The following is a 24,634-nucleotide window of genomic DNA, read 5'->3' as shown; positions in this document are numbered from 1 at the left end:
ATGTTAAGTGTATAGTGTTCCTAGCACATTATCTGGTCGATAGTAAATGCACATTAAATAGTAGCTACTATTAGTTCTTGCAAATAGTTGTGGCTCTCTTAATTTATAGATCCACAGAATTAGAGACGCACCTTTGAGGCCGTTGAATTCAATCTCTACATCTACAAATGAGGAAATTAGTCTAGAGGGGAAGGGTTAGGGTTAGTCCTAGGTCAAGCAGCTAGTTAATGGCAGGACCAGGCCTGGGGGCCATGACTGATGCTCCTAGTGACTGCTCACACTTGTGCCATACCTACAATCCACCAAGGACTCATTGTAAATGCTGTTTCTGGGCCAGGTGTTCACTTCCTAGCAGGGCACACCTGGGGGATGGGGCAAGCTGAGATTGACCTAGGATGCTTTCATGTGGGTGGGGGTAGGTGGGGTTGTGAAGAGACACAGTTATATAGTTTTGGGATCCTCCAGGGAAGAGAACTCACTCTGTAGAGTTCAGGAGACTCATTCTCCTAGACTTGAAATTCTGTTGCTTTTCAAGAACATGTCTCCCCAGGCTTCAGATAGGGATTGCCTCCAGGGAGGGGATGGCTGGGAGTCGACGGGCTGCAAAAGGACTTCAACCTGATTTAGGATGTTTATTTTCTCTCCTTTAACAGGAGTTTAAAGAGTTGAAACAAACAGGACAGATGGTAGTAGTTGGTACTGTGTGGTGGGAGTATTCAGTGTTTTCCTTTTCTGTATTTTAATTTCTCAAAATAAAAATGTCAATCAGATATGCAGTGAGCCAAGCAGTTTAAAGATAAATCTCTGACAGATACATACTTCAGAACAGTGGTGGCTTGTTTGTTTGGTTTTGGTTTGTTTGTTTGTTTTTTGTTTTTAACATTTTGAGAAGCATTAATCCCTTTGAGAATCTGATGAGGCTAATGATTTTTTTTGCTGAAAGAAAGACCTTTCAAAAAATGTTTGCAGAGAATGAGGACAATCTCTATGAGCTGATGTGGAGTGATTTCCTGCATATGTATTGTTAATTGTTTAAAAAAAGAAGCTATGTGTAAAAGAGTATCTGTAGTATGCCATATTTTATATAAGAAAATAAGGGATATTAAAAATACTCTTATCTGTTCATTTGTGCAAAGGAAGTACATGAAAGATGGACTGGGAACTAAAGAGATTGGTCACCTGCCTGGAGCTGGTGGGAGGGGGTAGGAAGGCAGAGCGGAGGTGGGGGGGGATGAAAAGAGGGATGAGGGGTGAGTGACATTTCTCTGAGCACACCTTTTCTGATAGCTTTGACTCTTAGAGCCCTGGTGATAGTAATTAAAAGTAGCCAGGATGTGGGGGACCCAAAATGGAACCCCAGCAGTTACAAATGAACTGACGGGTACAGATGAGTAACAGAGGCACAGGAAGGATGGGGAAAGACAACTGGAAACAATATTTTGAGAGGGTGCTGTAAGGCTAAAGACAAAAAGAACTCTACACAAATACTGTATTAGTAAATTTGTTTTTCACAGGCGTATGGCGTAGTAATTCTGAAACTACTTTATGTATATACAGAGATTTAACAAATACATAAATACATTGTAGATAATGAGAGCCAGGTTTCTCCCTGTCTGAGAAAGAAGTTACAAATAAGACAAGGAGGTAGGTTAGAACCAGCTCTCAGTATGAACGCATGACTTTTTAACATATATGTGGATAGACACAGAAATAAATATAGGTGTGTGTATGTGTGTGGGTTAGTACACATACGTATATTTTCTAGCACTGTTCTACTGAGACGATCTAGAAGCAATGATACCCCAGTAGCGATGAACCTACTTAGCACCCAGATCCTGGTTTTTAAGTACTATTCTGCAATGAAAGGAACCAGGGCTCCTTGGAACAAGGGCTGATCCCAGGGCTGGGGCAGGTAAAATACAAGTGGCTGGAACACCTCGTATTGTCAGAAGTAAAGAAGTGCTCAGAAGAGATTGGAGACATGTTGAGAGAATGCAAGAACCAACCCAAAGGAGCTCCCAGTGGCCAAATCTGGGACACTTTGAGCAACAAGATAAATAATGGAAGTCCTGGATTACAACCACAGCATAAAATAGTTATCTATGAGTTGTACCGATAGAAGTAAATAATTGAGGAAGTAAATAACTGGGGATAAGGCCAGGCAGTACGTAGGCCACGCTGAAACCCATCCTCTGTAGCAGGGGTTGGCAAACTTTTCCTGTGAAGGACTAAATAGTAATGATCTGGGGGCTGCAGGTCATGTGGTCTCTCTCTTATCCCCTCAGCTCTGCTGCTGTGGTATGAGAGCAACCACAGAACACCTGAGCGAGTGGGCACGGCTGCGTTCCAGTAGAACAGCTTATGAAAACAGGCGGCCCACAGGCCTAACTTTGTTGATCCTGTTCTAGAGAATGCCTGTTTTAGAAGATCTTTTAGAAGATACCAGTTAGTTGTTTTTAGCTGTTTACAGACTAGATCTGATTGGGTTTGGGGGGTAGGAGGGCTACAGCCAAGACAGTTGTACCTGTAGCTCTGACAATCTTCTTGCTCTAGCCCTAGCTCTGACATACTTCTTGTGACTTCAGAATTGCAGATTTGGAAAGAGACAGCTTTTATTTTGTCTTTTCAGATTTTGTTTGTGTGTGCCTGTTCTGTATAGTGGTACGTAGTTTGGACTTTGTGCTCCGACAGACCTGGGTTGGAAGCTGAGCTTTGCTGTCCCTAGCTGTGGGACCTTGGATGTGAGTCGCTTAACTTCTCTGAGTCTCCATTTCCACATTTGTAAAATAGTAATGTTATTACCTATGAGGACAGAATTTTTGGATGAATCACTAAGAGAAAAGGAGTTGTTGTACCACATAGTTCTCTGTGGGGGGAAAGGAGTGAGTCAGTTGAAGAGTCTGTTAGAGGTTTAGGATTATAACCTTAGGATTTTGATTGTTGCACTCAGGAGGACCTCCGCATGGATGGCCGTGGCTGTGAAGACTACCGATGTGTTGAAGTGGAAACTGACGTGGTGTCCAACACCAGTGGGTCTGCCAGAGTCAAGCTGGTGAGTACTGTGGCCACAGTCTGTACCCAGGTAGAGGAATGGGTAGGCTCTAGGGAACCAGTTGCAGGCCCCTCTGGGCTTTTGGAGTGCATATTGTTCCAAGGGAAATCTAAGACCCAAGCCAAACTCTGGGAGGGGGTCTGTATGCATCTGAAGGACCCCTCACCTTCTCAAAGGGCCACTTTCCAAGTCCCGGCACTGATGCTAAGCGAGTCCCCTGGAGGCGTACGTCTGGGAGGGGAGGGGGTGGTCGGGTGCCTGGCTGCCTGCCCCAAGTGAGGACCCTTCTTGCATGTGTCTGCAGGGTCACACAGACATCTTGGTCGGAGTGAAAGCAGAAATGGGGACGCCGAAGCTGGAGAAACCAAATGAAGGTTACCTGGAGTTCTTTGTTGACTGGTCAGTACTCTGCAGATGTTTTTAAAGAAAAATGCTTTAAAAGATAGAAGATTCAGAGAATGAACCTCTGGTTTCTTGTTGAGCCCACTTTTATTTTGTATTTAATCATCATTCACCAGCCGGCAGGTATTTACTGAGTTCTCCTGTGTACCAGGCACTGGAAAATGTGAAAGGAGGCCTTGGCTCAGGTCCTGCCCTTGTCCTAATCAGCTGGCCCTCGCTGGGCCCCATTTTCCCTGTCTGAAAAAGGAGGGTGTCTGCCAGGCAGCCCGGCACATGGTAGTTATGAGAGTCAAATTAAATGATGTCCTGTTTCTCTTCCTGCTCTAGTTTTGCAGAAAACTTTTCATGACTTGCTTGGCAGAGCAGGAACTAGGGCCAGCCAAGCAGCCTGACAGGCCAAGGAGGGTGGCAGCTGGGCAGGCAGTGTGGGTACTGGGAAAAGCAGAGACTCCGCAGTCTCTGCAGCCAGCCAGCCAGCTTTGTTGCTGGCTTCCTTCTCTGGCTAGCTGTGTGACCTCACGCTAGTTACTCAGTCCCTCTGTGCCTAAATTTCTTTATCTAAAATATTGAGATAATAATACTGTTGTGATGATGAGGAAGCGAAGTAATGAAAATAGAGTGAGCATCCAGCACAGTGACTGGTTCAGTGGGCTTTCAAAAGTGTTCTTTCTCTCCCTCGTGTTACCTCCCCTTCTAGGGGTTGGGGCTTTTTATCGGGTTGCCAGCCCAGTCTCATCTTCTACCTGTAACTCCTCTTCTAGCTAGGTGGTGACAGCAGACCTTCTTGAGGTGGGTAAGGTTCTGTCGGCTCACGCTAGGTGCAGGTATATAATGTTGGTACTTTACTGGGAGGGGTGGCAAGACCATCCCCCACATTCACACATTTCCTGAAAGGACTCACAGGACTTAGCATAGAGCATGGAGTTGTATTCAGAGCTATGACTATCACAGAAATGCAGCAACACGTGTGTGATGATTCTGCCTAAGAAAACCCATTAGAGATTCAGCACCCAAGATTTTGACTGGGGCTGGTCACATAGGCACCCTCTGCTTTACACATACCAAAGTTCCAGACTCCCAGAAGGAAAGCAGGTGTTTAGCATAAACCACGTTATTTGCACAGTCTAGGCACAGGAGACCCAGTTTACTGTTGACTGAGTCCACTCGGAGAGCCAAGTGTCCAGATGCCAGCTGAGGACCAACCTTGCAAGCAGACCCTTCTAAAGGTAGCAGCCTTGCACCTGCAATGTCAGCCCTTTTCTGCAAAGATGCTAACCCACATTTGCACAGCGAGTTACAGTCTTCCAGTCTTCACTTCCAAACACAGAAGTTGATCCTCACAACACTCCTGTGAGAGAGATGACAAAAGGGGTTCAGAGAGGGTAAGTGACTTTCCTGGGATCACACAGCTAGTAAGCCAGCTCAGGTCTATCCAGTGCTGAGTCTTTGCTCTTTCTACTTCATGTAGCCTGCAGGAGCCAGCTTTAGAGGGATATCCTGCTTAGAGTTTTCAGAATGTGTCTGCGTTCATCTTTCTGGCCAGTTTTCCTTCCAGCCCATCCCTGCCCCGGCCCTGGCCCCTCCAGAGCAGTCTCCTCTTGTTTCTGCCCAGCTGCTCTCAGCAGTCTGAGTTGTCCAGTGGAATCGGCCCATCCTTTAAGTTGCTGTGCATGATGGTGAACTTGTTAAGGCCTCCAACTTATCCTTTCCTTTGCTCGTGGAGGAAGAAAAAAATGCCTCTCCTGCCTTGATCTGCCTGATTCGGTGCAGTAAACAGTCACTGAGGAGCAGACGCCATGTGTTAGGGGCTGTAATTTGCTTTCCTTTTCTTCCTCTTCATTATCCTTCTGCCTCATTCATCTTAGGCAGACCAAAGGCAGTCAGCCCAACCACACCAAAGAGAGGGTGTTGCACTCAGATGCTTGGTATAGGAGACACGTTTCATTGTGGCTCTGTGTCTGAACATGACTCCAGTTAGCCTGCTGCTCTTGTCCCTTTCTTGTCCCAGCTGTAAGAGGGTGGCTCCAGGGTGAGATGAGCCTTTGAGCTGCCTCTTCCCAAGATCTGGCTTCTAGAAGTAAACCTCTGTCTCCTGGCTGAGAGTGGCTGCCTGCTGGTCTCTTTTCCCCCTTTGTAAGTCTCAAGAGAACCTCACCAGGCCCAGAAACTCCATTTCCCAGGGAGTTCTCCTGAGTCTGTTTCTCAAGGTGGCACCCTTCGGCGTCTTTAAGTGGCTCAGTGTGATCAGCCCAGCGGGTAGAATCACCATGAGAGATTCATAAAACCCCATTTTCCTTCAAAGAAGAGCGGAGGTTACCAAGCACCACTGGCTGCCACCTTTATCAGAACCTCATTTGCATATTCAAGGAGCAACTCATAATTGTGTAAACAAATAAACCCCTTTATTTCAATCCAATGAATAGGAATGGCTTCTGGGCACCTGTGGCTATGCCCAGCCATAAGGGTGCTGCCCCCAACCCCAACCAGGCCCCAGGTGTGGGGCTTCTGCTGGAGAGCTCAAGGCATGCACCCATCCACAGGCCAAAACAGAGTTGTTACCCAGTGGGAGGAAAGTAATTGGGCGGGGGGTGGCTCCTGCCTGACTGAGCCCAGCTTGACTTAACTACTAACTAGCAACTTCCATGTTTTAATTATTTAAATTACCAGTGGTAATTACCAGAGAGGTCACAGAAGACGAATTGCTTTTATGCTAATTCCTTCTACTTCTATTTGTCTACTTGGAATAATATATGGAGCCTGGGGTAGACACCTTCTCCCACCCCAATGATTTTCCCTGGGTCTTAGAAATGATGCCCTTAGGAAAGGGTACCCATGACACAGACCCTGATCCCCATACCGGGGGAGGAGGAAAACCTTGGGGTTCCTGAGATCTGCTCCAGAGATGCCTGGAAGCACTTTGACTAAACTGGGAGCACACTCGGATCTTCTAACTTCTGTCTCTATGTCTTTGTTTTGTTAGTTGTAGCCTGAGAATAGGCCATTTTAAATAAGAAGCTTGAAACTTTGGGAAAAGATGGTTTCCATCTAAAGCCCAGAAGGTAAGAATTTAGTGAGCTGGTGTTTCACTCTGGTTACCACCAGGTGGCAGACCATCAAGTCACTTCTTGGCTCTCTGGCCACCATGTTCATGGGTTTAGGAGCTGTGTTTGGTCTCTCAGAGAGGCTGCGGGTTGTAACTGGAGGAGGTGAGGAGAACACGTTTCATTCATAGACGTTTCAGCGTGCCTGGCACTTGTCACTTCTCTGGGATCTCAACTACTTTTAAATGTGACCACTTGTTTTTTTTCACTAATATTGAACTGAAAACTTCAAGCCCTGAATTGGTGGGTGGAGCCACTTGATCTCTGTTCCTTACCTACTTCGTGCTGCTTGAAGGGGGCACCATTCTCGGCTGAAGGGCTGGGGGTGGGGGCAAAGCAGAGAGGCAACCTGCAGAAGTCATTTGAGGCTCGCTGTGCTCTGAACCTCTCCAGAGCTGACGATATAATTCTCCCAGGAACTTCAAACAAGGGCTTACGATGCAACACTCAGAATGTGCCACTGTTCCCATACCCATTTATAGGGAAGCTTTTGCAGGCTCAGAAGTGAGCACATGTGCTCCCTGAGGAATTGGGACCTACCTGGGGGCTAGATGACTAGAGGGGTAAGGCCCGGAGTCATCCTTGGCCCAGGTACCTACTAAATCACTTTTTCTGCCACGGGCCTGGCCTGGCCTGGCTTGGCTGTAAGTCTTCACAGATTTGCAGGCTAGATTGACAGCAAGGGAAACAACAATGGGCCTAGTGTCTGAAGTCCTGTTCCAGGTAGACATATGGCCTTGATCTCAGCCTAATCCAGTTAAAACAGAGATGTGCCAAGCAGGAGGAGCACAGTGGAGGTGATAAGTCAGGAGGTCAGAGAACTGGGAGGGGCAGCGTTCCCAGGATTTTTATGTTTATCCAGCTCAATAAGCGATTTCCCAACAGCCCTGGAAGAGGGGCTGGGTCATACTTTATGAAGGATCTGAATTGGTTTTGGTAATTGTAATTATAGAAACCACTTGTTTTATGCCAAAAACAAACAAACAAACAAAGCAAACCCAAGTATATATTCCTTTACTGAAAGAAAATATTGTGATGCCTGCGAACAGGAGTCTAGGATTACCAGCCTGCATTCTCTCGCTCTCTTTTTTTGCTTGGCACTTAATAGAGAAGCTTTTTATTTAGGACTCCCTTGGTCTGCATTTGTTGACTCCAACATTTGTGGTCTAGTAATAAGTCCCAAGACCAGAGCACCCATTCATTACCTTGAGGCATAAGACAGACCCAAGGAGCACTAACCTGACTAATGTTAGGCTACAAGCCAAGCATGCTGAATTACACATTCAGAGAGTCCAGAGCAGGAGCTTTCCGTAGTCTCATGAGCATCTAAACCTTCCTTTCTCTGGCCACCAGCTATGCTGAAAGAGTTAACCTGTATTTTAGAAAGGAGAAAAAAGGAAAACCTTTTAAAATGGGAAAATTTTCCACTTTAAACCAGCCCAGTGTCAAAAAAAACCAGTGGGGGGTGGTTTGGTAGGTAGATTATTTAGCCAATTGTCCTGGGAAGTTCTTAAACCATCCCTTTGGGCTGTACAAGTGTTAGTGCGTCAATCCCCAGTAATTAGTCCCTCCCAGGAGGATGTGGCCCACTGTAATCAGGGAAAGGTCAACATTTTAAGCATAAGCATCTCTGCCTGGATTTGTTTACACAGTGATCTATTTAGATGCGTTTTTAAACACTTAAAAGATGGGAGTTAATGGCTTAGCGTTTAAATTAGAAACAGGTTGTCTTTTGCTAGCCGTGCAAAATAATCAACTTGGTCTCTAGTGACTTGATTATTTTACCATAAATGAGCTTCTTTTCGTGGCTTAGTGCCCGAGTCTGGCAGAGGCAGTGAGGTTGCTATGACAGTAATGAAGTTTCTTATAGGGGTTTTAAATTGGGGTTCTGCTGGCTCATAGTAGTAAGGGAAGACTATGAAAGTAGCAAAGTTATTATACAATGATACACTCTCATTGTTTTAGGATTCATCTTACATCTGTATTAGAATGGACCAGACAAAAGGGACACTTAAATATATTAGGTGAGGTTTCTTTCAGCATTACACAAATGGGGTGGGTACAGCCTTGAGCCTTCACATAGGTTTTGCTTTGCCTGGAATCCCCTTGCGTGTCTATGGTCTGACCAGCTTCTACTCATCTTCAGGTTCAAAGCCTCCTATAACCCTCAACACTGGTTGACATCCCTCTTGACCCCCCACTCCTCCTGTTTGCCCACTATCGTGTGACTCCCCCCAGCAATTGGAATTGCTGACTTAGGGTCTGCATTTGCCTTGCTCAGTCTCTAGGTCTCCAGTGCTTAGCATAGGGCCCGGGACCTTCCAGGTGGATGAGTGGATGGACAGATGGATGGGGACCAGAAAGCTTCAATATGTGATTTTGTAGAGACCATACTGAAACAACTGATTTCTTATCTTTCTAGGCCTTATTTATTACAATAAAATGATTACTGGAATGTTTATATATCTCACAAGTGTATTAAGGATTTGTTTTCATTAAGCCAGAACCCTCAAAAATTTCCTGTTAAATACTTTGAGTAGTGCTTAGGGTGGCCAGTGTCGATGCTTGTTCATTCTTTGTTGAGGTGATTTGGCATAAAATTAAAGAGGCTAAAAAGGAAAAAGTTTTCTCTAGAAAAATTAAGGGAAAGAGAGAACCTGATATTTAAATCAGCCAACAGTCTTATTTTCCTGCTTTTCAGTACCATGATCACTAAAGTTAATGACATAACTCTGGCATACTGTTATATATATATATCTTCTAAATCATTCCAGGAAAGTTATTGTACCTACATTGTGGTTTTTGCTTTGAGAGTATCATATCATCATCTAGGGATGGTGTATATAATGTAACCCCTCTGTAGGACGGACTGATTCTCTAGGCCTCTCTGGGCCTGCCAGAGAAGAGTCTTTATTATACCCTGAAGATACGAATGTTCGTTATTACTGGCTGAGGTTCATCTTACCAGCGTTCTTGTTTCTCTTTGGATAAATATGGCTTCTGTATAAGTCAGTGGGAACTCCCACCACACACACTGACACATCCAGGACATGGTCCTGGCCTGGCTCATTGCGGTGTCTGGAGGCTGGAAAAGTGTCAGATGTACCCTTTCCTCATTTCAGTGACTTTCCTCATAGTGCTGGTTCTTCCAGCATCCCCCAGGGACACTGGAACAAAGCCTGCCCTTTTGTTCTTTGCATTCGACAAGACTCACCCCTTTTCTGTTGCCCTTCTATATAGTTCAGCCAACGCTACCCCTGAATTTGAAGGTCGGGGAGGTGATGACCTTGGTACAGAGATTGCTAACACCCTCTACCGGATATTTAACAACAAGAGCAGCGTCGACCTGAAGTCCCTGTGCATTAGTCCTCGGGAGCACTGCTGGATTCTCTACGTGGATGTGCTGGTAAGTATCACATTGCTGTACTGGCCACACTCTACCTTTGTTGGAAACCAGTTGGCCTACTTTCCTCCCACTGCTTTTTCCGTCTTCAGTTGGATGCTTTCAATTTCCTGGGTGAGGTTCGTTGGGAAAAGATTGGTCTCCTGTAATAATTGTTAAATTAAATACAACATAGTAGTGCACGTATAATGCCATCTTACAGTAAAGTTACAGTCATATCATGGTAGTACCTAAAATTATCCACAGAGGCTGTCAGGGGAGAAGAAAACAAGAGATGCTCTCTAGATGGTGCCAAACAGAGTTGATGGGCAGAGTTTAGACAGGAAGGATAATGGAAAGATGATGAGCTCTTTACATGCATTTTCATGTAACCCTTACAAATGTTTTGTGAGTGGGCACTTGTTTTCCCCATGTATAAGTGAGGGAACTAAGACACAGAGAGGTCAAGTAACTAGCCCAGGAGGTCTCAGCTTGTGAGTAGTGGTACTGGGCCTCAAAGCCAGGTCTGTTTAGTGCCAGAGCTGGCTCGTGACCTCACCAAGCCATTCTCCCTCGAAAACACCCTGTAGCCCAGCTACTCTGAGTCCCTCGTTTCCCCAGTGAGGCCCCTGAGGCCCTGCCTCCTCCCTCCTCCAGAGTCTGCGCCTGCAGGAGTCTTTCTAGTCTAGCCCTCCTTTTCCTTCCTGGTGCTTCCCTCCCAAATACTCGTCTGCCCAGATTTTGGCACTTGGCAGTAACTTTTCTTACAGCTGTGATTAATTTTGCCAGTCTCTTGTTCATGTGCAGGCTCTTGTTGTGTCTATTTTATTCCTTTTCATTTAATTTTATGAACCTTGAGATCAGTGGCTACATTTTCCACTTCATATTGAAGTGGAAGGGCTAAGCCAGTGACCAAACAGTTTCTTTAATGAATCTGAAGATAAAGCCCATCTTGTGGACTGATAGTGAACTTCATGCAAGGACCAGCCCAGCTGTCTCTAATTGTCGGCCCTGCATGAAACAAGGCAGGGCTTTCTGGATACTTTTAAATTAATTTGATAATAGGTGGGCACAGCTCACCAAAAGAGAGCAGTGCTTACCATTGTCTAGCAGGTTAGGGCTGTTCTGAATGCTGATGCTAATGGGTAAAAATAATGAAATTACAAGTCCGTTTGCTTTTTCTCATCTCTGGTAAGCGGGATGTATTTGTAGTTTGATTCCTACCAAGCGGGTAGTTTTACACGACCTGGTTTTAAGGAGGCGGGAACTGGCAGCCTACAGTCATTACCGATAAGAGTCAGGCTTCATAGCTGCCCAGGGAGGTGCAGCCCTGCACACTTGTGGTTTGGTAGGAGGCTGGCCCGGTGAGGGGGCCTGATGCTCTTTTGATTCAGGCAAGAAGCCTGTTCTCTCAGTGCAGGCTCTTGAAAAACTGGTGAACATCATAGGGACGTTATCTCAGCTTAGAACCAGCATGCTGCTTCCATGAGCAGGGATATATGGTGAGCAGGAGTGTCTCGGGAGCATTGTGTCTTGGTCACCTGCGGCCCTTACTTTCTTTTCTTTCTTTCTTCTTTTTTTTTTTTTAATTTTTGGCCACACCCTGCAGCAGGTGGGACCTTAGTTCCCTGGCCAGGGATTGAACCCACGCCCCCTGCAGTGGAAGGCAGAGTCTTAACCACTGAACTGCCAGGGAAGTCCCAGGCCTTTCTTTTTAAGACTTTTTGCATTTGGATTTCTTCTCTAATATTTTTTTTAGGGTTTTACTTATTTTGGAAGAAGATGTGAGCTTTTGAAATGTCATCTTCAGAAAAGTTTTTAATGAATTAGAAAAACATTTTAAAAATTACATTATTAATGAGGTAGATTACTTTCTGTCATTCACATAATTGCTTTCAGCCTTGGTGGGAACATACTTCATGCATGTGAGGTAGAAGATAGGCTTTTGTTTGGGGAGTAAGTTCTTGTCCTACATCTAAAAATACATTGAATACATTGAGTCCATGTTTGAAGCAAGATGGTGGAAATCCAGTCCTATCACTGGGATTGCAAAAGATGAATCTCCTGTGATTTATTTTTACCGACTGGTCTGGGTAGTCCTCAGGCAAAGCCCATCTTTCAAACAAATATTCACTGGGCAGCCTTCCATGCTTTCATACTTTTACTGCAGGCACAATTACTTGAAACCTCTTATACTCAGATGATCCACCTGTTTCCAGTATTGGTTTTTTCCCCAATTGCATTATTTTTTTTTTTTTTTTTTTTTTTTTTTTGCATTACGTGGGCTTCTCACTGCTGTGGCCTCTCCCGTTGCGGAGCACAGGCTCCGGACGCGCAGGCCCAGCAGCCATGGCTCACGGGCCCAGCCGCTCCGCGGCATGTGGGATCTTCCCAGACCGGGGCACAAACCCGCGTCCCCTGCATCGGCAGGCGGACTCTCAACCACTGCGCCACCAGGGAAGCCCCCCAATTGCATTATTTTATGAGAGTAGAAATTTACCATCATGGAAACTTCATTCATCTTTGCTCTTCACAGTCTTTAATGGTATACTTTTTACCCCCAAGTGGGATAGCTTTGGACTTCATTGCACTGATGATGTACAGGCGACCTTTGGTGGGGAGGTGGGTCACAAGGCTTGCCTTGCGAGGGTTCCCAGGAGTGGTGATGAGACCCACATGTGGTCTGTGGCACTGGGCATGGGAGGGAAGGTGGAGTGGAGGAGCCACTGCAGCACCCGGCAGTGGCTGTGTGTGGTGCCAGGAGGTGCTCAACAGGGGTGTCTGAGAGGACAGTGGGGGGAAACCCAGGAGGAGCAGGATCTTTGTGGGGAGGCAGGTTTTCTACTTGGTACGCTGTACTTCCTAGCAGTGTGGTTTGGAGGTGTACCTTATGAAAAGAAGGCCCTCATCCTCAGAGGCTAACAGAATAAGATGTCCTGTTCCCCTAAAAGAGCCATTGTAGTATTTGTGCATCTGACGGGAGGTGCATCTGTGACCAAGTGTGTCTTCCTTCCCCTTCCCCAGCTCTGCTCCCGCCCCACCTCTGTTACAGGAGGGGTTTTCTCCTCAGCGAAGGTGGACACCTATGACCTCTCTGGGACCACAGTCCAGTCTTCCTGTAACACTAGTTGCCCGGCACCTCCCCGTTTCCTCCTAGCTCGAGTAGGCCTGTTCAGACAGCCCAGTCAGGCTGCTTTGGGTCTCCACATCCCCCCCACTCTCCCCCTGCTTCTTGGCTGTGCCACTGTGTTTAGCAGAAAGATTCTAGCTAGGCTGGGCCTGCTTGGCAGCAAGAGAGGAAGGTAGGGTCTCTGAGCACCTCTTAGTGCCAGGGATGTAGGGATGTGATCTCATTTAGTCCTCATGGCCACTCTATAGAGAAGCATGGCTTTGCTTCACTGAGGGGGAAACCGAAGCTTGGAGGACACCCGGCCAGCAAGTGGCCGAGAAGAGTGTCAGACACACGCTGCCCGGCCTGGGTTCCTTGTCGTGCGGTACCCTGTGAGGAGCCAGGCAGGCAAGCTGAGGCCTGGAGTTGGGTGCCTGCCCTTCGGGGGCCCCTCAGCAGATACTTAGGGTTCAGCATTCCGCCCTCTCGATTTCATCTTTTGGTGATAAGCCAGAATGTTGCAAACCAGTGTTTGTGTCCGGCCTTAACGGGACGTGGTGCAGGACAGTAGAAAGGGCTCTGACTGGCCGTCAGGCCCCTGAGCCCGCCCGTCAGGGAAGGGTTGGCTGAGGTGCTCTCCAAGTCCTCTCCAGCTTGGAGGCCTCACAGCTGCTACAGCAGACGTCAGCATTCATCTAGCACTTTCCTTGCATAAAGCAGATACTGTGGGCAGCAGAGTGTAAAACGGTGGTCTTCACCCCTGGCCAGTCATCAGGACCACCTAGGACCTGGAGTAAAAAGCAGCTTCCGGGGCCTCACCCTGCATTGTTAATAAGCTCCCTGACCCTGCATAGCCAGGGTTAGGAACCTGGGCTGTCAACAGTGAAGATGGAGAACATGCAGATGCACTCAGACAGTCTGTGAGGACAACAATGGGAAGATGAAAGAGCAAATTAGTATTTATCTTAAAACACTTAGCTGATGCCTACTGTGTGCCAGACACACTTCTAAGGGCTTTACAGATACTAAGTTGTTCAACACTTCTGGGAGATAGTGTGGCTTTCACCCTCCATGAGGCGCAGAGATGTTAGGTCCCACCCCGGGTTATTTAGTTACCCAGCAAAGATAGGAATCAAACCAGACTGTCTGGCGCAAGAGTCTAGCCAGAGGTGGGGGCCATGCTGTAGTCTGTACTTGAACCAGGGTACAGGAGACCTAGTCCAGTTGCTAGACAAACAAGATGCAGTTACAAGCCAGTTGGTAATACAGGCTGGGGGATCATATTCTAATAAGCAGTAATTATTCCAGGCTGTAGGAGAGATGGTGTCTGCACTGGAGGTTTGCCCAGAAAGCTTAAAGATGGGAATTCTAGTTTGCACTGGGTATAAATGAAGTGCGTGAGACATGCCAGGTGTGATTGTTGATTCTTAGTAGAGTTTGGAAGGCCTGGGTTTAGGGCCTGCCTGTCTTCCATAAATAATCACCAGTCTCCTCCTTCCCAGCAGCCCTTCCTCCTGGGCTCTGAAGATAAAGGAATGAACAAAACCAACAGGGTCCAGCCTCACGAGTTGACAGTTCAGATGAAGAGGAGATAGACTCTAAACAAACACACACAGAAGTACACAGCTTTTCTTTCTACATGTGACTTCCTCTCCTCTCTTCCTGTTGGCTTTATTCCATAACTCAGGCCAAGGCTTCTTTAAAATAAGGAAGAAGGATGTGTTGCCTTCCTCTTAATAATGTGCTGTAACCCTCCCCGTTGAATGAGCGCATGAGTACAGTCTACACTTTTGCTCATGGGCAAAAATGTGTGAAAGACCTTAGTTGTTAACTATGCTTAATATAGAACAGGGAGTGTTAGGTGTTTGAGCATCAGATGTACATTGGTAATTACGTGCAGTAGTAACTGCACTAATCAACATGGCCCTGGTGGCAGCATCAGTGGCCACCATTTTTTACTTGTTTGGAGGCCAGGCATATGTTAGCAAAGATGAGAGTAACACTTGCCAAGTGCAACTGAGAGTTACCTGGGGCAAAACGCAGGTGATGAGTTCCTCCTTCAGTGCAGGCCTGACTGGCTGAGGAGCTGCACCGCAGGCTGAGGCCTCTGAGTGGTGGTACCACAGCCAGGGCAACAAGGCAGCGCATGCGGTTAGGGTGAAGAGCCGGTGTGTGTCAGTGAGCCAGGAGAGCAGCCACGCGTTCTTGTCTTTGTAAACACTTGGTTGGCACTTCTCAGGAACCAGTGTCCTTTACTTGGGATAATACTTAAAGTAACAAATGATGCTACCTTCTTCTTCTCCCCCTCACTCCCTGCCTCCCTTAGCTGCTGGAATGTGGTGGAAATTTGTTTGATGCCATCTCCATTGCTGTAAAGGCTGCGCTCTTCAATACAAGGTACGCCTTCCTGGAAACAGCCCCCTGGGCCCCTGGAGAACCTGAGCAGACACCTGTGATGGACCACTGAGGGCACTACTACTGAAGCTCGTAGGAGAAGATAACAAGGGGTTTCAGCATTGACAATGGTGGTATTTAATTTTAAGCATCAGAAAACAGATTTTATAAGTTATAACTAAATATATTTCTGTATTTATTTTTTTGGATTATTATTTTCATAAGTAAACATGTACCATATAGAAAAATATTAGAAAACTACAGAGCAGCAAAAAGACTAGAAACCAGAGACACAGTCAGTTGTCCAAATACTGTCACTAGATAAAGCTCCATGGAGACAGGGGTTTTGCCTGTTTTGTACTCTGCTGTCTCCCCAGCACCATAAACAGTGCCTGACACATACTCCTTGATTGGACACATGAATGTTCTCAAAGCAGGGTTGCAGCCTGCTGTTTGGTTTAAGTTAAGAGCAGGAAATGATGATGCCACTGTGGTTCAGCTTCCCAGACAGGCTGTGTAGCAGAGGACATGGCACTAAGCTTTCTTGGAGTTGACATTCCCTCTGACTGTTTGATGATACAGCCTTTTCCTTCTCTATGCGCAAGGTTCTTTGAGGAAAGTTTGCAGCATCTGAAAATAAATATGTGGAGGAGGGTGTTCATTCCATGAGAGAGCTTACATTATGGTAATGGGGGGTCCTGGGGTACTTGAAAATGAGGATTAAAACTTCTAGGGATATAGCCTAAGGAATTAATTGGATAAGTGAGCAAAGATATTTTTCGAAGATGTTTATCACAGCTTCTTTGTAGTGATGAGAAGTTGGAAACAACCTGAATGTCCCAACATAGGGGATTGAAATCTACACAGCAGCATATTTAGTATGTCTGTAAATATATATATCCCCAGATGGTCATTGTGGTTATTTTCCAGTGCTCATATCATGGGTGATTTAAAATTTATCTGTATTTTAGAGTTTTTCTGTGGTGAATTTAGACTACTTGCACAATTTAAAACAAAACAAACAAAAACAAAGTTAAATAAATGTAGGTCAGAAATTGCAGGATGGAATATTTGCTGAGAATGAAAGCTATAGAGTCCCTTAACCCTAGCTGTGCCACTAGACTCCTGGCTGACACTAGTCAAGGGTGGGCCTGGCACTTGTGGCCACTGTGAGGGCTCGAGTACCAGATGCCATCAGCAGCAGCCTGGGCTTGGGCTCCATTGGAGAAGAAAGGAAGTCGCCATCTGTTGTACCTCAAGCCTCGGAAATTACTTCCTGTCTGCCAGCTGGTTTCCATGGGCACCAGGGCAAAAAGGGAGAGTAGAACCAGATGAGGCTGTTTGGCTGTGGGGGAGGTGTTGGGCAAACTGTACATCAGGATGGTAAACCCAGCTGCTCAGGATGGGGAGGACACCTGTCATGGCCATAGCTGCAAGTCTCATTCCCAGAGCAAGAACAGCCCTGCGGGCAGCAAGGGATGGGGACTTGGCAAGGCACTGGGTCCCTCTAGTGTATGGAGAGACCTTTTGTACAGCCAGGGCCTTTCAGAAGGGTAGAGGCCATTCTCTCGACAGCATCCTCTAGCCCTTCTGCTGAACCATATTGTGGCCAGAGGGTTGGGAAGGGGTGTGTGTGTGTGTGTCTGTGTGTGTACGCTTATTTTTTACCATATCAAAATTCAAACTGGTTACCTGATTTGTTCAAATAGGATATTACTTAGTACTTACACCCTGGGGGCCCCTGACATGGAGACTTCATCCAGGGCAGACCCTGGCAGGACTCCTTAGTCCTTGTGGACATTCTCTGGCTGAAACTCCTTTGCTCTGGACGTTGGCTTGTGTAGGGATGGCCAGCAGGCTGAATCATAAGGGGCTTTTGTTAGAGGCACAGGGAAAAGCACCAACACTGTTTCTATAACAGTAGCTGGCTGGACCACCTCTTCCTTCCTGGCTCCACCCCACACTGGAATGAACTGACTTTATGGCTTAAATATATTTTTAGCACCCAGCTCAAGAAACAGAACACTACCAGCCCCCCAGAAGCCCTCCCACCCTGTAACCCCATGCAAGTCGCTATACCCACGGAGGATAACCACAGTCCTAAAACAATAGATTGGTTTGTGCTTGATATAAATGGAATCACGCAGTGTTTTCTCTTTTATGTCTGCCTCGTTCACTGAGCATTATGTTTTGAGACATCTGTATCGTGGCCTGTAGTCATAGTTTGCTTTTTGCTGTAGGGTGTTCCACTGTGTGAATATGCCACAGTTTATTTATCCATTCTTCTGTTGATGGATCTGAGTAGTTTCCAGTTTTGAGCTGTTGCAAATAGTGTTAGTAGATAATGCAAAACAGTTTTCCAAAGTGCTTTTACCAAATGATACTCCCATTAGCAGTGTATAGAGTCTGAGTTGCTCTACATCTTTGCCAGCCCTTGGATTTCTTTTTGAGTTTTTAATATTAGCCGTTCTGGTGGGTATATCTTGGTATCACATTTTAGTTTTATTTTGCACTTCCCTGATGAATATTTAAGTTGAGCACCTTTCTGGCAATAAACATAGCCAGTATGTTTATTGGCTATGTGAATAGCCTCTTTCATGAAGTTCCTGTTGAAGTCTTTTGCCCATTTTTCTGTTGGGTCGTGTGACTTTCTCTTATGTTTGGTAGGAATTCTTTATGTAATATGTTAGTTTATACACACACACACACACACACACACACACAGAGAGAAATATTTTCTCCACTCTGGATTATCTTTTAGTTTCCAAATAATGCCTTTTAATTAATTAATTATTTATTTATTTAGGCTGTGTCGGGTCTTAGTTGCAGCACGCGGGATCTTCGTTGCGGCATGCGGGATTTTTAGTTGCAGCATGTGAACTCTTAGTTGTGGCATGTGGGATCCAGTTCCCCGACCAGGACTTGATCCCGGCCCCCTGCACTGGGAGCATGAAGTCTTAGCCATTGGAGCACCAGGGAATTCCCCAAATAATGCCTTTTGACAAACAGAAGTTCATAATCTTAATATATATTATACACACACACAGAGGCATATCTTGTTTTACTGCACTTCACTTTATTGTGCTTAGCAGATACTGCGTTTTTTACAAATTGAAGGTTTGTGACAACGCTACGTTGAGCAAGTCTATCTGTGCCATTTTCCCAGCAGCATTTTCTCACTTCATGTCTCTGTGTCATATTTTGATAATTCTTGCAATATTTCGGACTTTTTCATTATTCATATATTTGTTATGGTGATCTATGATCAGTAATCTTCGATGTTACCATGCAAAATGACTACGACTTGCAGAAGGCTCAGATGATGGTTATCATTTTTTAGTAATAGAGTCTTTTTATATTAAGGTATGTGCATTGTCTTTGTTTTTGGTTTTTTAGATAAAATGCTATTGAATACTTAGTAGACTGCACTATAGTGTAAACATAACTTATATGCAAAAAATTCGTGTGACTCACTTTATTGCAGTAGTCTGGAACCAAACCTGCAGTATCTCCAAGATGTGCCCCTGTGTGTGTGTGTATTCAATTATAATATAAATGAATCTGTTATTTTTTTCTCCCCTTTACAGTCAGTACTTTCTGTCCTATTCAATAAATCTTTGTCTACTCCAAGGTCATGAAAATGTTCTTAGTTTTTCTTATAAAAGCTTTATTGTTTTATCTTTCACCTTTACATCTGCAGTCCATTTGGTATGTGTATGGTGAGAGGTAGGGATCGGGATTCAGTTTTGGATATCTGGTTGACTAAGCATCATTTTACATTTTATTTTTTAAATTTATTTTTTTATTGAGGTATCATTCATTTACAGTATTACAGTAGTTTCAGGTGTGCAACATAGTGATTCAGTATTTTTATATATTATACTCCATATAAAGTTATTATAAAATATTGGCTATATTCCCTGTGTGGTACAATATATCCTTGTACCTTATTTATTTCATTCATAGTTCATGCCTCTTAATCCCCTACCTCTTTCTAGCCCCTCTCCCTTTCCCTCTCCCCAGCATCATTTTTTTTTTTTTTCCGGCCACATGGCATGCGGGATCTTAGTTCCCTGACCGGGGATCGAATCCGGGTCCCCTGCAGTGGAAGCGCAGAGTCTTAACCACTGGACCACCAGGGAAGTCCCTCCCTAGCATCCTTTTTTAAAAGACCTCCTTCCCTCACTGCACTCAGTGTCACCTGTACACTTTTGGCAGGGCTGACAGGGAGCTCAGGCATAGCATGACTTCATCTTGTGAGGCACAGGGATTCCAACTCAAGAAAAAGAAATTATCATCCTTCCTTTCAGTTAGTGGGAATTTTAATTGTGCTTCTGCTTCTAGGATACCAAGAGTTCGTGTTCTGGAAGATGAAGAGGGCTTGAAGGACATTGAACTGTCTGATGACCCCTATGACTGCATCCAGCTAAGTGTGGAGAATGTCCCCTGTATCGTCACCCTGTGCAAAGTATGAGCTTATATCTCATGGTTTTTGTCTTCCCTGTGGATATCCTTCAACCCCAACCCGTTAAGGTTACCTAATAGATTGAGAAGTTACAGTTTCACAACCCATATATAAGTAGTCTTAACCCAAATCGAATAATTTTGTTATATTAGAGACCACTACCACGAGCAGCTCTTTCTTTTCAACTGGAAGATAATGGCTCTGGTCCCAGCAGCACATGAGTGGGTTCATAGTAATAGTAGCCAGTTTGCTAAGCTCCTTCTACCTACCAGGCATTTCACCAAAACACCCTGAATGCATATTTCCTTTAATTCTCTCAACTCTATGGTGTCTACGCTGCTTGAGTAGTAAAAGGGTGGTTGAAAGGTGGACACTGTCCCCTCTGTGGCCCTAATGTCCACATCTATGAAATAAGGGGGTTGGAGCTGGGCCTGGGTGTCTAATACGTCAAGTGTGGTTTTTACATTAGCACTGAGGCCTGTGGAGCATAACACCTGGCTGATGCTTATGTGTAACTGGCACCTCCCAAGGCTGTGCAAAGAGCCCTGCTTTGGCTGAGATTGTCACTGATTCCACGCAGGATTCGTTATATAAAAATCAGACTGAACTTCTCAGGTTTAATTCCACCAGAATCGCTTCACCCAGGCTCTGGTGAAGCACTGGGACGCCCGGAGCCACCTGCCCTTGACTCATTCTTGAGCATGTCCCTTAGCGTGGGCCCTCTTGATTCATCTTTGTCATCAGTGAAACTTCCAGGGGCCTGTTAGAAACCCCCTGGTTGGCCTCTGACTTGGAAGGTCTCTGAATTATAATTCCAACCACCCTTCCCCCTACCCCATATTTCCATTTCATGCTTCTGTTACACTGGTTACACAGTAGCCTGTGATAGAGTGATCGAACGGTACTTCAAATATTTTCCATATGAGCAGAAACTAAAATAAGACCCAAATGGGAGATACAGGTTCTTTGCTGGTGTAGATATACCCTCCACGAGGCTCTCAAAAGTGGGGATCTGGGATGTGTGTTGCCCACGCACGTGCACTGCTGCCTGACTTTGCAGATTGGCTATCGGCATGTGGTGGATGCTACTCTTCAGGAGGAGGCCTGCTCCTTGGCCAGCTTGCTGGTGTCCGTGACCAGCAAGGGAGTTGTGACATGCATGAGGAAAGTGGGAAAGGGCAGCCTGGACCCAGAGAGCGTCTTCGAGATGATGGAGGTGAGACTGGTTCTGAGGCAGGTGCTTGGACCTGGCTGGGAGTGCTGGCTGCTTCCTGCCCCCTTGGTCACGCTGTGGGAATTCTCCCCATTGAGCCCCTTCACCCCAGGCTCGGGGCTTGGAGAGCAGCTGGTATGAGCCAGACGTCGCTGAGCTAGCTGAGGGTGGTGGCGGTGAGGGCTCTGGACCAGGAAGTAGCGACCTGCTCAGAAGAGTCTCTTATCCTTTCCCTCTCTCATCCTCAGTTCCACATTTCTGAATGAGAATATTGGACTGATAATGTGAAGAGTCATTTGTAACTCCAAAGTCCCAAGTTTCTGTGATTTGATGAGGGAATTGAAATCCTGGCTGGCTGCTTCCTGTCCCTTGAAGGGAGTGAGCAGAGGTGGAGCCAGGGGGCTGAAGGATGGCCATCTCCCCATTCTTCGTGGGTCTGGAAGTGTTTAAGTGGAGATGAATAGGAAAGGTGGGAAATCCTCTCGAGTGGCGGATTGCTCCCCTCAGGTCTCCTCAGGCCTGGCAGCACCACTAGGGTGCTTTCCAGCTGCTCTGTACTGATTGGTCGACAGGTCTGTCCCCCACATTGGCCTGGAAGCCCCTCTGCGGCAGGGACCAGGTCACGCTGACCTGTGTCTTTCCAGACCTTCCTTCCCTCGTGTCCACCTTGACTTTCCAGAAGTCTTTGAGGACTTTGAGACTGACTGACTGACTGACTGACTGACTGACTGACTGAATTGCCAGGAACCGAGTTAGCCAGCCCCAGTTTTTTGCTTTAGTTAACCACTGCCTCACAACACATGCCCAGAGGTCATCTATACTCTTCTTTCATTTCTAGAAATAGTGACTTCTCACTAAGCACTTAATGTCTGTTTTTATTTTTGTCATCTTACTTGAAAGCAAAAAATTGGCCTTGTGTATAGTGTTTAGGGCCCAAGCATAAGCTCTGAAGACAGACTGTCCGGGTTGCAAATGCGGGCTCCGGGCCACAGTTCCCTCATCTGCAAATAGGGATAACAACAGTAGTCGTGCCTGTTGCTGCGGGTGTTGTGAGGGGTGGGCAGGCTGAGTGGAGGGGAGGCATGTGTCAGAGCGTCTGACGTGTCGTCAGTTTGCAATAAGTGTCAGCTCCTACTCTGTGCCCCATTAAGCACCCTGAGTTCAGGTGTCTCCAACTGTGCATGGCAACAAGGGTTCTTCTTAAACAAAAGCTCTTAAAAAGCTTTATAATAAGTTCTACCAGAGGCCTCTAGATGAATGGCTCTCAAACCTTGTTTTCGAAGGCACTCCCCCCTCATCCCCCACCCAGGAGAGTTTGATGAGAATTGCAGTATCTAAACAACAACAAAAACAATAAATAATAGTTAACGTATATTGTGTGCTTACTAGGTATCAGACCCTGTTTTTAGTGCTTTAAATAATATCGTGTCATTTACTCCTCAACAACCCTGTGAGGAAACTGTTGTTACCCTTATTTTTATAGACGAGGAATTAAGGCACGTAGAGAATAAGGAACTTGCCTACAGGCTTCACAGCTTGTAAATGCGGGAGCTAGGATTCAAACCTGGACTGTGTGCCTCCAGCCAAGAGCTATTTTAACCTCATAAACCAGGTCAGCCGTGGATTGGTGGGAGAACCAGACTGCTGTCTAGTGAGCTGGGCTTCATCCTCCCCTGCGGCTCGGGAATGAGGTCTGCAGACCCTGCTCAGAGGGACCATGACCCTGAGGCCTTGTCTCACCATTTGCCTCACACGGGAAGGCAGCATTCTGGAGATGCCGCTCGTGGTAAAGCTTAGAAACTCAGGTTGTTGTGCGGCTGCCACCCCTAACCTCTGCAGTCTCTTTCCTGCAAGTCCAGGTTCAGACTTCTCAAGTCCTGGTGTCCTGTCTGTCTCATCTCCTCTTCTCCTCTCCCTGCCTTCATTCACATGAATAATCAGTTCCTCTACTCGATCAACTTGGACACTTTTTCTTTTTCCTAATGTCATGATAAAAATCTTTCCAAAGTCATTTTGGACCTTAACCCTGACTTTGCATTTCATAGAACTGATCACTCCCCAGCCTGTAGACTGAGATCTTCTCTTCATATGAGTTTTCAGTAATTCTTGGAGTCTCATCCCTTGTTATAGTCAGGGGTCAGGGGAGAAGGCACACAGCCCTAGGGAGAATCCACCTATGACTCGAAGGATTGGGGTGGGGGTCAAGGCCTGGGTGCCTTTCTCCCTGACATTGTTGGGAATGGAACCAGTGGCACAGGTGAAACTAAAACTGCTATGGGAATGTGGAAGGCTTGATGAAGAGACTTGCAGTTGGTTCACTGTATTCTTAAACTGATTCATGGGCCGGAAAAACAGTTGCCTAAAGAAAGATTTTTGTTGCACAGTTGGGTTTTTTTGCCGGGGCCCCCTTCTTTCTGCTGTGTAGGAAATCTGTGGGTTGTCTGACCTCTTGACCTGTCTTGATTCCAACATTTCACGCCTTTAGCATCTCTGCATGTCAGTAACATCAAAGACTCTATCCGGGTATTGACTTTGGTCCTATCTGAGCAGGTCTCCTTTGGTGGCAGGTGAATTAGAAACTGCTTATTAACATGGGTCCTCAGCATCATCTGTTCCTTCATCAGACGGATTTTTGGATTCTCTGTGGCCTCCCCATGCCTTCTCACTGCAGCACAGTGGCTGTAACCAAGACCTAATTGGGTTGACAGTTTCGCTGCTTCTAGTGGCAGCAGCTAAGGACTGAGGCAGCCTTTGTTGCTTGCTGCTTGCTGCTTTGGGGTTTGCCGCCTTCTTCTTTTCTTTTTTTTTTTTCATTTTTCAAAATGGAGGTTTTTCCAGAATGCAACTACTATGTAGTTGGGGTTTGGGGTTTGTTTTTATATTGACTTGTTAATTAAATAAAAGTCCTGTAAGGCAGATGGAACGCGTGCAGCTTTACAATGGCTAGCTGGCAGGGAGCTTCTCTTGGTCAGAGTGTGTGTGCCTCACAAGCGGGCCTGTGCCCTTTTCCATCCCTTCTCTGTCCTGCAGACCAGCAAGCGCGTGGGCAAGGTGCTGCACACCTCCCTGCAGAGCGTTCTACACAAGGAGGAAAGCCTGGGGCCCAAGAGACAGAAAGTTGGATTCCTGGGATGATTTGCACATCAACCCCCAACTGCCACGTGTTTGTTTTCTACTTTTCCATTTAAGCTGAAGTCTGTATACATTTTTCTTAACTATTATGAATTTAAGGCAACATTTGTACGTGTAAAATTAAAGTCTGTTTTCTCATTTGGCTTGATATGGCTAGAGTTCCTCAGCTGTAAGCCAAGATGCCATTCGGTGACCCCTCGGAGAGTCTGACCCTTGTCTAGTGAATGACAGCTAAGTCCAGAGGTCTGCTCCAATGCGAGGGCTCTGGTCACAGGCCTCCCCAGGGAGACTTACCACCTGCCACGGGAGATCAGAACAACAACATCAAGACCTAGCAGAAAAATGGTTCTAAGGAAATGTTTATGATATGTATATTGTCAATCT

General features: G+C 46.0%; 1 protein-coding gene across 1 annotated transcript in view; it reads left to right on the top strand.

The window, feature by feature from the left end:
* EXOSC7 (exosome component 7) overlaps nt 1–24,388 on the top strand; it is a gene marked incomplete at its 5' end in the record, with an annotated part of 29,150 nt that extends 4,762 nt beyond the window's left edge. Inside the window, 7 exons of the mRNA XM_079712198.1 lie at nt 2,951–3,052; nt 3,357–3,451; nt 9,796–9,961; nt 15,373–15,443; nt 19,785–19,908; nt 20,966–21,121; nt 24,149–24,388. Of these exons, the coding sequence (XP_079568324.1) occupies nt 2,951–3,052; nt 3,357–3,451; nt 9,796–9,961; nt 15,373–15,443; nt 19,785–19,908; nt 20,966–21,121; nt 24,149–24,253 (819 nt within the window). The 3' untranslated portion in view covers nt 24,254–24,388. The remainder of the gene's footprint in view (nt 1–2,950; nt 3,053–3,356; nt 3,452–9,795; nt 9,962–15,372; nt 15,444–19,784; nt 19,909–20,965; nt 21,122–24,148) is intronic.
* Nucleotides 24,389–24,634: the final 246 nt, after the last annotated feature.

The sequence above is a fragment of the Hyperoodon ampullatus genome, assembly GCF_949752795.1.
Source record: "Hyperoodon ampullatus genome assembly, chromosome: 10".
Lineage (NCBI taxonomy): Eukaryota > Metazoa > Chordata > Mammalia > Artiodactyla > Ziphiidae > Hyperoodon > Hyperoodon ampullatus.
Note: the sequence above shows the minus strand (reverse complement) of the source record. Positions and strands in the feature narration are given on the sequence as shown.